The sequence below is a fragment of the Sus scrofa genome, chromosome 14 (assembly GCF_054392235.1).
Source record: "Sus scrofa isolate SSC_HxYL_T2T_F1_AM1 chromosome 14, Sscrofa_HxYL_maternal_Yorkshire_Landrace_v2.0, whole genome shotgun sequence".
Taxonomy (NCBI): domain Eukaryota; kingdom Metazoa; phylum Chordata; class Mammalia; order Artiodactyla; family Suidae; genus Sus; species Sus scrofa.
This window is the reverse complement of record NC_139396.1, coordinates 34765414-34778709: the sequence shown is the minus strand read 5'-3', so window position 1 is coordinate 34778709 and position 13296 is coordinate 34765414. Positions and strand designations below refer to the sequence as shown.

Here is a 13296-nt window from a genome sequence, read left to right as displayed (position 1 = left end):
GTCCTTTTGCAACATATTGAGACTTTATGGCCTGGCATATGTTCCATGTGTGATTAAGAAGGTATAGGGTATAGTGTTTTGTATATGTCCATTAGGTAGAGTGCTTTAATTGCATTGGCTATACTCTCTATATCCTTAATAAGGCCCTCAAGACTCAACTCTTCTGGGATTAGAAAATTCCTTAGAGCAAAGATATTTCAGTCTCCTGCTTATCTGTCTGGATTCCAGTGTTCCCCTCAAATTTAACATGGCAATTCCTAACCATTTTGTTGGTTCTTTGATGTGATGCTTTTGATATGTTTTAATATCTTACCCAACATTTTGATGAGAAAGTTGATCTGAATAACCTAGCCTGCCATTACTGAAACATGGAAATTCTAATTTCTGCCAATGATATCCACTCTGATTTTTTTCTCTAATCTAATTTAATACCCTTTTATGTAAAGTAATTCTTCTGGCTTCATTACTTCTTATTGATTTTATATTATTTCAGGAATTGATCAGCAAAGTTTAAATGACCTAACCACTCCCACCTAAAATATGTGGAATTCTTCCTGGCTGAAAGTTTTCAAAAGTCTATTTGAACTTACTGACCCATCACATCTTTCAAAAGAAATTCTTGGATACCTACCCTTTGTACAGGCTGCCAAAAGATATTAGCATTTCTAACTTCTGCTACTACACTACCCATTACAAACGAATTTTGATTATAGCCTTTAAAAAAGCCTATTTTGACTTATTCATCTTGAAAATCCTTAATAGGATTACAAAATTGTAATGAAGGAGTTTCCATCTTGGTGCAGCGGAAATGAATCCAACTAGGAACCATGAGGTTGTGAGTTCGATCCCTGGCCTCAATCAGTGGGTTAAGGATCTGGCATTGCTGTGAGCTACGGTGTAAGTCGTAGATGCGACTCGGATCCTGAGTTGGATCCCTAGCCTGGGAATCTCCATATGCTGTGGGTGTGGCCCTAAAAAGCAAAAAAAAAAAACAAACCCAACTGTAATGAGAAGGATAAACAAAAGGTTCTACTGTATAGCACAGGGAACTATATTTATTACCCTATGATAAACCATAATGGAAAAGAATATTTTTAAAAGAATGTACATGTATGTATACTGAATCACTTTGCTGTGCAGCAGAAATTAACACAACACTGTAAATCAACTATATTTCACTTAAAAGAAAATAAAATTATAATAGGTATTACAAGGAGCTTGTGAGGACAGAAACTCATCATTGGCTAATGCCCTGCTGTTTCCAGTAACTGTGTGGTTGTGTTTTCTGTTGGCTGATAGCATTTTGTAACAAGGTAGGACCATGTACCATACAATGGAAAGAACATAAGGTTTGAAATTGAACCCCTAGGTCCAAATCCAAGCCATGACACATAAAGTACTAACTGGCTCACGGCAAATCACTTCCCCTCTCTGAGCCTGTCTGTCCATCTGTAAAATGGGTCTAAGACCACCTACTCATAGGTTGCTCTAAGGATCAAACAGGACCATGTGCACCTAAGAACCTAGCAGCCCAGCTCAGAGTAAACACTCTGTTGGTCTTTCATTGAGTCTGGAGGCACCAAACCCTTAAAGCACTAGAAAGGCAGAGGGAAAATGTTAACTATAAGCTCTATAAGTATTACATGAGAGAGGGATTTAAAAGTGCAAATAGCACATTTGCAAATAGCAAAGATACTGTGTACATGTATGATAATGTTATGCAAGGAAAAGTACGGCTGAAAGAACAATTAATAAAGAAAAATATCAGTTAAATTCTTTGTTTCTTTTTTTTCTGTTTCTGAAATTCTTAAAAGAATGAAATCCTTTTCAGAATTCATAATGCCGGGGTTTGGGGTCGTTTTTGCATTTTGTATGTGTGCAGCTGTTCCTCTACTATAAGTATGCACATCTGCTCATTAGCAATACAATATAATTCCCACTGTCTAATTATTTGCAGATGATAGATTCCTTGTACATGGGCTAAAAAAAGGAGAGTCCTTCAAAACTGGTGACTTATTTTTAAAAAAAAAACTAACTTAAAGGGGTCAGCACAATGAAGTTCAGATATTAATGTGGCAAGTTCAAATAGATGAACACCAGCACTTAATTGCCAACTTGATGAGAAACAGAAGGCAAAGAGGATTTTTCTCTCTCCAGTTAATGTTCCCCAGTAGACAGCCTGGGGGGCTGGATTCTCTACAGTGCACCTGGAAAGGGACTCTGAAGCAAACCCGCTGAAGGTGGAGTGGACCAGCCCCATCCCTGATTCTTGGGGGCCTCATGGGAACCACACACCTCAAGTGATACTGCACAGTGAGTGTGGGTGTGGGGGGGATGGGGGGGGTCCACAGGCACTGAATGCAGAAAAGTGCTTGAGGTCTCCGGTTCCAACCACGGACTGAGGAACCACATTGACCCCCTTCTCTTAGCTCTGAGAGCAAGGCAATAAGCCAGGGAGTGTGGCCCTGAGGCTCCATGAAACCCAACCCCAGAGACAGTGTGGCCCATGGAGCCAGATGAAGCTATTGAGGACAACTGGGAGCTCCCTCTGGGAGGCAAAGGGGTGCCAAGCAATTGACTGAACATAAAGGGTATGAACCAAGCACAGGAAATGATCAAGGGTATTCAGAACATGAGATGGCAGAAAATGACAGAGAAAAAATGGAGAAATGCTGGGGTTCAAGAGAGAGCAAGACAAGCAAATGGGAGCTGGTGAACTGGCTCTTATAGGCCAGGGTGAAGATGGTGGCTGTTATACACGACATGCTTATGCTGTGCCTGGCACTGGGCTCTGACAACAGACCACGCTCCTCCATCCATCCTGATACACATTGATGGGACTGGAACCATTTTACAGATGGGAAAACTGAGATCCATTCACTCATTTGTTCAATGAGGAAATACTTCACACGAAGCTTATTTTCTAGGAGAGGAGACAGTTAATAAATGAGTGAAGAGACAAATCATTCCACCATGCGATATGTTAGGAAGAAAGGAGAGTATGGTGATGGCAGAACCCAGAAGGAGGGCTGGCCTTTAGTTGGGGGTGTTGGGGGTGGTGGTCAGGGATAAGCTCTCTGAGGATGGGACTATTTAAGCTGAAGGAAAGGAAGGCACCAGTCATGCCAGGAGCTGTGGGCAGGTGGAGCAGTACATACAGGCCCTGGAGCGAGAAAGCACTTGTGCCTTCTGGGAATAGAGTGCATGGAGGCTACAGTAAAGAAGTGCCGGGAAGGGGTGTGGGGAGGAGGAAGAGCAGCAGGGCCCGAGGTTGGAGAAGGAGGCCCTGACCAGCTGACCCCAGGCCAGGCTGGCCATTGTAAAGAGCCTGCGCATCATCCCAAGGAAAATAGGCAACCGGCCAAGCGATTTAGGCAGGAGAGGGACATACTTTTGTTTTGTGTTTTTGACAGGTCATTGTGGGCACTGGACTGGAAGGGCAAGGCCAGTGAGGAGGCTACTGTGGCAGCCGGATGAGAGATAATGAGAGCTGGGACCCGGTGGTCAGGCAGAGATGGAGAAATGAGATGGTGGGTGAGGTAACTTCCCCAGGCCACAAGGCTTGTGCGTGGCAGCCTGGTTAAAACCACATCCTCTAACCCTAGAGTCTATACTCTTAACAGATTTGATTAAAGATGTTTTAATTAAGTGAACATTTTAATTAAGACCTTTAGAGGAATTACTGGGAGTTCATCACCAGCTTATAGTGGAAGGCTATTTTAGTAAGGATTAGTTCAGCTGCTATAGGAAGAAAAAAAAAAAAAAGGCCTAAAATGAATCAAAATAACAGTAGCTTAAAGAAGACAGCATTTGCATAGAGAGTTCGGCCTGGGATAGAGACTCTGGGATCTTCTGTCCTGCAGCATCTCTGTCACAAGGATAAGGCCCTCATCCCTGTGGTCCAATATGACTCATCAGCGCCCCCACAAGCAACTTGTGGGAAGCAAAAAGAGGAGAAGGCCCTTCCTCTAATGCACCCAATCTGGAGGTGGACACCATCCCTGGTGCTTGTGCCCTGGAGTCAGAATTTGAACACATGGCTATACTGGGCCATAAGGAATCTGGGAAATTTAGTCTTTACTGGTGGCTGTATATCCAGGTGACATTTCAATCCTTCAGAAGTGGGGAGACTGATATTGGGGTCAGCCCACAGTCTCAGCCAGAAGGCCCCTGTTCCTGACCTGCACTGGAGCAGCTCCCCACCTGTGCCACAGTCCCTGGGAAGGAGTGGAGCTACTACAGGAATCCGCAACTCCCACTGTGTAGCAGGCACAGCCTGGAGGCTGGCAAATGCATTATGCATGTGAGCATTTCCATTTTCCAGAAGTACATGATATTGTGCTGGTTAATAAAATAGATATTCAATTTAAAGTGTGGCTAAATTTGTAGTAGCATTTTCATATATTTGCTTTAAAAAGGTTACAAAGGGCACAACTGTATCTCATGGGGGATTCTGGAAAACATTTATCCTTAGAAGAGGTCCTCCTAGTCGGGAAACATGGACCTCTCTGGTATAGGGGAAAAAAAACAGACTTGGGCTTTAGACAGAGCTGCATCCAAATATTGCCATTACGGTCAAGCAAGACAGTCAGTCTTTTGGAATCTCATTTCTTCTCTTCTCTTCAATGAGCCCCAGTCCATAGGGTTATGGTAAGGGTTAAATGAAACGATGGACAGAGAGCATCTACACTAAGACTGGCCCATAAAAGGTGCTTCATAAATCCTCTTTCTCAGGATCAAGGGGAGTGAAGCAGGTTGGAATTAAGAAGTCAGATTTATGGCGAGATGAAGCTGTCTCTACATTGTGCATTTGTGTACTTGCCACTTAGCCCAAGGTACAGGGTCTGCCCTGCATCCTCATGCAGGAATAGGAGGAGTGAAATGACGGAATTTGTGCTCAGAGCATGCTAGGTCCAGGAATCCAGAGCAAGCATGAGATTGTGTCAGCAGCAAACCTAAGGAGCTTTCTATTCACCCACTCATCACCATCACCACCAGCAGTTTCATCCCAGAATGAGAATGCAAACAGTGCTGAAACCTTTCCAACTAACAGGAAGTACAAAAAAAAACCTTTGTGGGTAGAAAGCAAACACTTTAGTAGGGGCAAGTATTTTCTCACAGAAAGCAAGGACATAAAAATCTATAAACCCAGTGAAACTGTATTATTGTGTTGAAAAAGACACAACTACAATGCTGCCACTTTCATGGTTCTTGACCATTTTCAAGTTATCTTCACATGATTTCATTTAGTTCTTATGGCAACCCAAGAAGTACACAGGACAGAAACTATTATCTCTTTTTTGTAGATGGGAAAAAGGAGATTCTGATTGAGTAAGTGTCTTGGCCAAGGTCATGAGATTGAGAGGAGACGCAGCTGGAACCAGAGCCAATGTGGCTCTGCCATGTTGTCTGGAGACCGGGGGAGTGTGGGGGTCACATGGTCAGGAAGAAGCATGCTCTCCTTAGGAGGCTGGAGGAACAGTATCTGTCCCATGAGTAAAATAAGGCCAGAACAGGACAGTGGTATCTGAAGGCTTTGGCAAAAGTAGAGGTTTTGAGGTAAATCAAGAGGAAAACCTATTCCATTCACTGGCCAAGCATGTGTAAACTTCACCTGAAGCTAAATGCATGGAGTAGCTCTCTCTCAGGACTCACTGCTTATGGGCTATGGAATTACAGGTCTCTGCCCCTCTATCTCGAAAAGCCCACACCTTTTGATAGCTCTTAGTAGCTTTGCTCCCTCCAAAATGGTGGACCAGTGAGTTCCCATTGTGGCGCAGTGGAAATGGACCTGACTATTATCCATGAGGATGTGGATTTGATCCCTGGCCTCACTCAGAGGATCGGCGATCTGGCATTGCCATGAGCTGTGGTGTAGGTTGCACACGTGGCTCGGATCTGGCATTGCTGTGGCTGTGACGTAGGCCAGCAGCTACAGCTCTGATTTGACCCCTAGTCTGGGAACCTCCATATGCTGCAGGTACAACTCTAAAAAGCAAACAAACGAATGGAAAAAAAAAAAATGTGGACCATAGGAATTTCCTCCTTCCCACTGGGACAGATACCATGAGAGAGCTGCATTAATACCTTGAAGCAGTGAAGAACATGTAGGATTTTCTCTGTCTAGTCTATGCTGTGAAGAGCTGATTTCATTGAAAGGGGACTTAAAATCTTGCTGTTTATACTATAATAGGCCCTTGTCATTAGCAAGAACCCCCACACTTGGTAATATCATCCTAGGATACTGCCTCTCCCACAGAGGTAAATTATCACTAAAAATTGTAAGTGGCCCCTGAGAATCCTTAATGACTTTATAAAAAAAGGCAGTAAAGCCTTTCAACATGCTAATTAAAATACATTTCTCTTGATCTCATTGCTGCGGAGAATCATGTGTGGGGAGCATATCATCCCATCAAAGAGCAATGCCTTCTCAACTTTGACTTAAGTTGTGTCTTTTAGTTGATAAGTAATTCTGGTACAGGTAAGAGCTTTCTCCACAAAAGTTTAGGAATCACTACTCTTGTTTCTGAAAGGAACCTAGACTAGGCTTTTGCTTCACAGACCAGGATCTCTGCCAAATCAAACATGCTACTGTCCTTAGAAACGTCCATTTTCGGAGTGAGAGCCATCATCCTTACACGCCTCTATTTCCCTCATCTGCTCTACTGAGTGCTTTGCTTTCTGGGCCACCTTCCACTGCGAAGTGTGACAAGAGTCACCGTGTGACTTCAGGGAGAGAATTAAGAAGTTGTGGTCAGCTGGCGGAGTTCACCTGCAGCCCAGCTATCTCCTACTGCATGCCCATCCTTTGGAGAGTGGACTGCAAATCCCTACTTCAGAAAAATTACACATGAGTACACTTTTAGACCTTCAGAGTTCTCTGGGAATATTAAATCCATTGATACCAGCAGGGTTCTTCTGAACTAACATTTTTGCTTTTTTAATGTCCCAGGGTTAACATATATTTAATGATTTCAGGTTAACATTTTGGTCTGTGGCCTTATGCACATTTATCTGAATGCTCATTTGATCTAAACTTATCGGGATTAAACTATTTTCATCCTATAAGAATATATTTTCCCTGTAAGTCTTAACCCAAATACTGGCTACTTCTGCTTGTTCCTGACCACGTAGTGACTTAGCACCACTTAGTAGACTACCTGGAAAAAAGAGAAGATACAAGATAAACTCCATTAATAAATGCTTGCCTTTCAGCAATAGTTTAGAAATACTGAGAAGGTATTCGATATGTTCTCAGGCCATATATCCCAAATCCTAAATCCTAATTCTGAACTCTGAATTACTGAGGAACTCCAATCAAACCAACAGGTCTTGAAGAAGCACTTCAGTGTCCTCCACATGATGTCTGAGAGTCTAGGGTAAAGCTATTAACCAAAGGGCTTTGGACCTTGGACTTAAGGAGCCCAGTGAACATAGTTAACTAACAGTTAGTGAATATAATAAGGGAGCTTGATCGTTAATTGAATAAGCAGATTAGTTAGGGGTTTTGTTGTTGTTGCAAGTAACAGAAAGCCAACAAATGGAGCTCAAGTTTTAAAAAGGAAGGGAATACCTCCTAGCTCTCATAGCTTGAAGAGTTCAAAAGAGAGTTCTCAGAAATGAAGACCTCCAAGAATGAGGAGTCTCAGGTCCTCAGAGCTTTCTGAGGTTTTCTCCTCCCATCTCTCATCTCTCAGGGTTTTATCTTCCTCCCTTGCTTCTCCGGTGGATCTTCATTCCACATCCAGAGCACCTCCACCTTGGCATCCTCAGCAAAGTGAGAGCATACAACAATCCCAGGGGAGGACTCTGATTGGTTCTGCCTGGGTCACATGCCTGTTCTTTAGATCAAACACTGTGGACAACAGGGTCAGGCTGGGTCATATGATCACGCTGTTGGCCTCATTTTCCAGAAGCGTCAGAGGAAATAAACCCTACCAGGCAGAGAAAGATTGTTACCATGGCCCATTACCAAAAAAGTAATTCTAATAATACTGTGGGAAGATAAAATATCTTGTGATTTAATATATGTGACTGTATAAATTGCAGTAAGCCCTATTCTAAGCAGGAACAAACATATGCCAGGGTAGAAAAACTCTCCTCCATATGTAATGTGTCCAAAATATCAATGTAAAAAAAATGGGTCACTCAACATTCAAATCCCATTGTCTGTGAACCCCATTATTAGCAATCTCATCTTTTGACTTAAAGAACCAAAGTTGAAGTTTAATCAGAGGATCTCTGAAGTCTCTTCCAGTCTGTGAGCCTATTAACACTGTTTTATAAAAAGAAATAGCTCTGGAAGAAGAGTATATCAACCTATTACATTATTGAATAGTGTTATGGGTTAAACTGTGTCTCACCTCTTCCCACAAATGACATGTTGAAGCCTAACCTCCAGGACTTTAGAATGTAACTTAATTTGGAGATAGAATCTTTAAAGATTAAGATTAAATGGGGTCATTTGGGTGGGTCCTAATCCAATGTGACTGGTATTATCTTATAAGAAGAGGAGAATAGGACACACACAAAGGGAAGACTGCCAAAGGAAAAGACAGCAGCCTACAAGACAAGGTGAAATCAACCCTGCCAACACTCCCAGACTCCAGCACTGTGGGAAAATAAATTTCTGTTGTTTAAGCCAACCAATTTGTGTACTTTATTACGGCAGCCCAAACAAATTAACACAGGTAATAAAGCAAGAATTTCCAAGAGGACTGAGGCAAAGGTGGGACACATCTGACCCATGAGATGGGGAGAACAAGAGGTTCTCCTAAAGTTCTTTTGAAGGTGGAATTCCCCTTGAGATTTATGGGCCAGAACTGGTGACCTAATAACAGAGGTGAAGCAGTAAATATGTGATAAAATGGGTACGAAGTTAAGAGAAGTTAAGGAGACAAGTGGATGACAGACTTACCCTCTTTGGGATTTGGCAGGGGCCAAGCATGAACCTGTGGTTCTATCAGGATATGGCATTAAGGGTGGCCAGGCCTGTGGACCTGCAGGGAGCCTGTCTCCTTCATGACCTCAGGCTTACTTGGGCGCCTGAGAGGTGTCTCCACTTAGAATTTTGGTGCTCTCAGTATCCCACCCTGACCCTTGGCTTTGAGAGCCAAGGGGCTGAATGGATGCTCCATCTGGATCAAAGGCTTCCCAGCATGAGTTCCTGGCCATCACCACCCTTAGTTATGATGCTCACCAGTTAGTTTCCCACTGAGCCACACCTGTTTAAGCCATTAGGCCTGCCATTCTCTTATGACGTCAGTCCGTCCAGTCGTCCAAATGGAGGTGACAACTGAAAATTCCGATGAGACTATTCTTGCCCTTATCAGTCCTCTACCCCTGCCTCCTGCTCCCACCTCAGTGCTCCCCCACCAGGAACTCATCCCACCCATGTCAATCCAGACATCACTGTCCTGAAGAGCCTGCTCCTGGCCTCCTTCCCAGCCCTCACTCTCCTTGCTGGATTTGCCTGGATCCTGGACCTGCCTTACCCTGGCTCAGGGATCATTTTGCTGTTCTGGACTTAGCTCTGACCTTTGCCCTCTGGCAAATCACCCTGGCATTAGATGTAATTGGATCTCAGGATTCACCAGCCTGTGCTGCTGGGATCTTGGTAAGGTCCCACCGCAAAGCACAATGCACATTTGGAAAAATTGTGCTATTCATCAGGAAATAGCCAATAAGGCATATCCACTACTCCAAAACCTGACACAAGAGGGAAGATATTTTTGCTAAATAGACCAATTGTTAAATGAACAGGGTTTGTGAAAATCACTTTGAATATATAGAACTTTTCAGTTCGTGAGCCTCATCATATCAGATCATCACACTGGCAAAGCAGTGCTTGTAAGGCTGTTAAGATGAAATCTGGAAATCGCTCCATTATTGACTATTACAATATTTACCAACAAGGGGTTTTTGCATGTGTGTGAATTCAAATAAAACTCCTGGCCACCATTGTTTACAGCCCAAATATATTAATATCTGTATATAATAAATTCCAAAGAAGAGAAATGAAATATTTAAATAACCCAAGCATTGTGGATCCACTGAATACTGCATTTTACCTTTATGTTCTGTCTCTTTTTAAATCACCCACAGACATTTAAAAGGGGGGAAAAAACCCTGATAACGTCAAAAGATGAGAAAGGCTAAATTCAGGGAAATAAAGGAACCATAAATCAGGAAAACTTTGGAGCTGCTAGAAAGACACTTTAATTTTGTAGACAAAAGACTGCATTAAGGAGGAATAATGCAATAATCAAAGGTGAACGAATCTCTATTGTCTGGCGTCTTTCTCTGTGGGAATTTTCCCACCCCTGACAGCTGTAAAGGGGGGAGGGGCGCAGACTGCGGCTGTGCCTTTATTCTCTCACCCTCTTTCTCCCCAGCCCCTCCCCTTCTCCGTCAATAAATGTCTGCAATCATATTCTTGAGCTCCTGTGTGATTTCAAGGTTCATCTCTTCCATGCAGTTCAAACACTAATTATCCCAGCTGTAATTAGTAAGATAATTAAATACTGGCTCACTCATCTACCTTGGGTCGGGTCATGATTCTCCCAGAAGACCTTGAGCAGTTCCTCAAAGCTGATGTGTTCTGGCTGGTACACCACTCGGACTACTTCTGCATGGCCAGTTCTTCCTTGAAAGAAACAGAACGTACAGCCCACATTTACTGACAACATCAATTTATGACAAGTTATTTGTTTCCAAAAAAAAAAAAAAAAAACACTGGACAAAGGCTGAAATTCTCCCCTCTGAAGGCAGGGTGGGAGCACAATTGTACTCTAATGGCATCATCCTAAGTCTCTGTCGCTGGTTCTTTTTTTCCATAAAAGCATACATGCTTCCTGAGGGTGATGGTTTCTCTTCATTGTGCTCTAGTTTATTTTCTTTTAATTTCATGAGAAAATAAACTCGGGTTTTCCTTTTTCTAATCTCACTCTTATGAAACCTCATGGATCCAACCTGACATGGTGCTAGAGATCTGAAGTTTTGCAAACGAGAACGAGCCAATTTATTTTTATCATCAACCCTCGCTGTATCGTAGTAAGCTCAGCCACGCTACAGAGGGAGATGGTGCCAGATAGAGAAACCCGTGAAAAAGCAGACTTATGACTTGTTCACATTAGATAAATTCGTTAATGGAGAAATGTCTTTGCTGTGTTATTAACTCTGAGGCAAGGGTCAGGTTCACATAGCTGGTAGGGTGATAAGTGTTTTCTCAGCCTGATTCGTCTCTGCGGTAAACAACTACTGTAGCAAATGCTCCCCTGTAGTCCCCACTGTCAGCATACCCCCTTCTCAAAAGTGGTCCCCAAGGTTCCATGGATCAGAGAACCAAGTCTTTGCAGGGCCACTTCTACCTATGGAATTCATGCCCTCTCTTATTTTACAGTGTTAGAACATGGTAAATAATAGACCATTCGTTGACTGTTGCCTTGGCCTCTGGTAGGTAATCTAGGTGATATCTGATAAGAGTGTCCTTATTTAGAGAGGGACCACCACACCCACAGGGTGGAGGCTGGCCACACTGAATCTTAAGGTAGGGTTGCCAACAGTGTTAGAAGAGGGGCTGCTATGCCAGAAAGACCAACCAGAGTGGGGGCTTTGGGTATCCAGTGACCTAGAGACTGAGTCTAGCCACGTGGGCAATTAATCAATGATACCTATGTAAAGCTCCAAGAAAAACTCTGGACACCAAAGCTTGTGTGAGCTTCCTGGTTGGCAATACTCTTTGCAAACTGCTACACAAAGATGCCAGGAGGATAACACATCCTGACAGTGTGGGAGATGACACAGAAGCTTTGCACTGGTACCCTTCCAGACTCTGCCCTATGTGTCTCTTCCTTTAGCTGACTTTGACCTATATCCTTTTCCTGTAACTGATTATAACTATGAGAGTAACACCTCTGTGAGTTCTGTGCGTCCTTCTAACAAATTATCAAATCTTGCAACAGTTTGGGGAATCCTCTGAACTTGCATTTTAGTTTGCAAAAGTGCCTTCCCTTATGGTGGTAATTGCACCTTAATTCTTATAACCCTCCAATGGTATATGCAGGGAAAGTAGAAATCCTCATTTTACAAAAGGGGAAACAGGTACATATAAGTTAGATTTGCCCAAGGTCACAGAGACAGTAAATTTCTGAATCATAACCTGAAAAAACATCTTCTAATTTCTCGTCCAGGATTCTGTCCAATATATCAAAGCAAGGAGAGCAAAGTGAACATGAATCCAGAAAAGGAAAGAAATCTATTATCTTCAGTATTTTAAAATATTTAAATAGTTTTCCGATTGTAGAAGCAATACTTTTCAAACAATATGAAGCTTGGAAAATGTACAGATGTATAAAAAAGAAAATAGAAATCACCTATACTCCTACTACGCAAGTACTATCTATATTTTTACATTTCTCCCTAGATATGTATCAGATACACACACACACACACACACACACACACACACACACACTATGGCGTACAATTTGTTTTACTGTAATCACAGCATTACGCTTTTTCCTCTCACCAGCATATTATGAATGTTTTCCCGTATCACTGAAATTTTTAGGAAATACCATTTATAATGACTATATAATATCCCAAAGATGGTGGCCTCATTACTGATTCAGTCACTACCTGTCATTGGGCATTTAGCGTGAATCCTATTTCTATCCATGAATGCAAATATTATTCTATACTTCTGAGGATGCCTCAAGCCTTAGTTATATAAATGGAATTTCTAAATCAAAGTTTGTAAACATTTTAAAGTTTCTTGATAGCTGGTGTCAAATCAGTATTCACTGAAGTTGACCCAATTTTCTCTCCCCAATGGCAGCATATCTGAGGGCCAGCCTCAGTCACCATTACAGTGTTTTTAATCCCCACCAATTTATAGAGGATAGTGTCCTATCACCCTATTTTTAATAAGTTTAATTATTAGTGAGGTAAAAATTCATGCTTATTAATAATTTCAATTTTTATTTGCTCATTTTTGTTATGTCCTTTTTATGTTGGGTTATTAACATTTTATTCTTAATTGGTCCATCTACATAATTTTATGTCAAATACTACAGTCGTATAAGTTAGCATCTAAACAGAGTTTATGCTAACAGACATGAAAAGAATGATGGGGGATTGTGGGAAAAAGATTTATTAAGTATAACAGTCATGTTAGTATAAAATCACTTTTGACCTACTTTAAAATCTTATTATTTTGTGTTTTGAAATGTTTAAATGAATATTTAACTACATAACTAGTAAAACTCTCTATTAAAAATGACAATGTGTTACAAA

At 42.0% G+C, this 13296-nt stretch overlaps 1 protein-coding gene across 29 annotated transcripts in view; it reads right to left on the bottom strand.

The window, feature by feature from the left end:
• MSRA (methionine sulfoxide reductase A) overlaps positions 1–13296 on the bottom strand; it is a 383609-nt gene that overhangs the window by 121360 nt on the left and 248953 nt on the right. For all 29 annotated transcript variants that reach the window (XR_014828473.1, XR_014828472.1, XM_084997830.1 and 26 more), the window contains one exon: positions 10541–10645. Coding sequence is in view for 27 of the 29 variants with exons in the window: in XM_084997830.1 (XP_084853956.1) it covers positions 10541–10645 (105 nt within the window). In the remaining 2 variants the exon portion in view is untranslated. The remainder of the gene's footprint in view (positions 1–10540; positions 10646–13296) is intronic.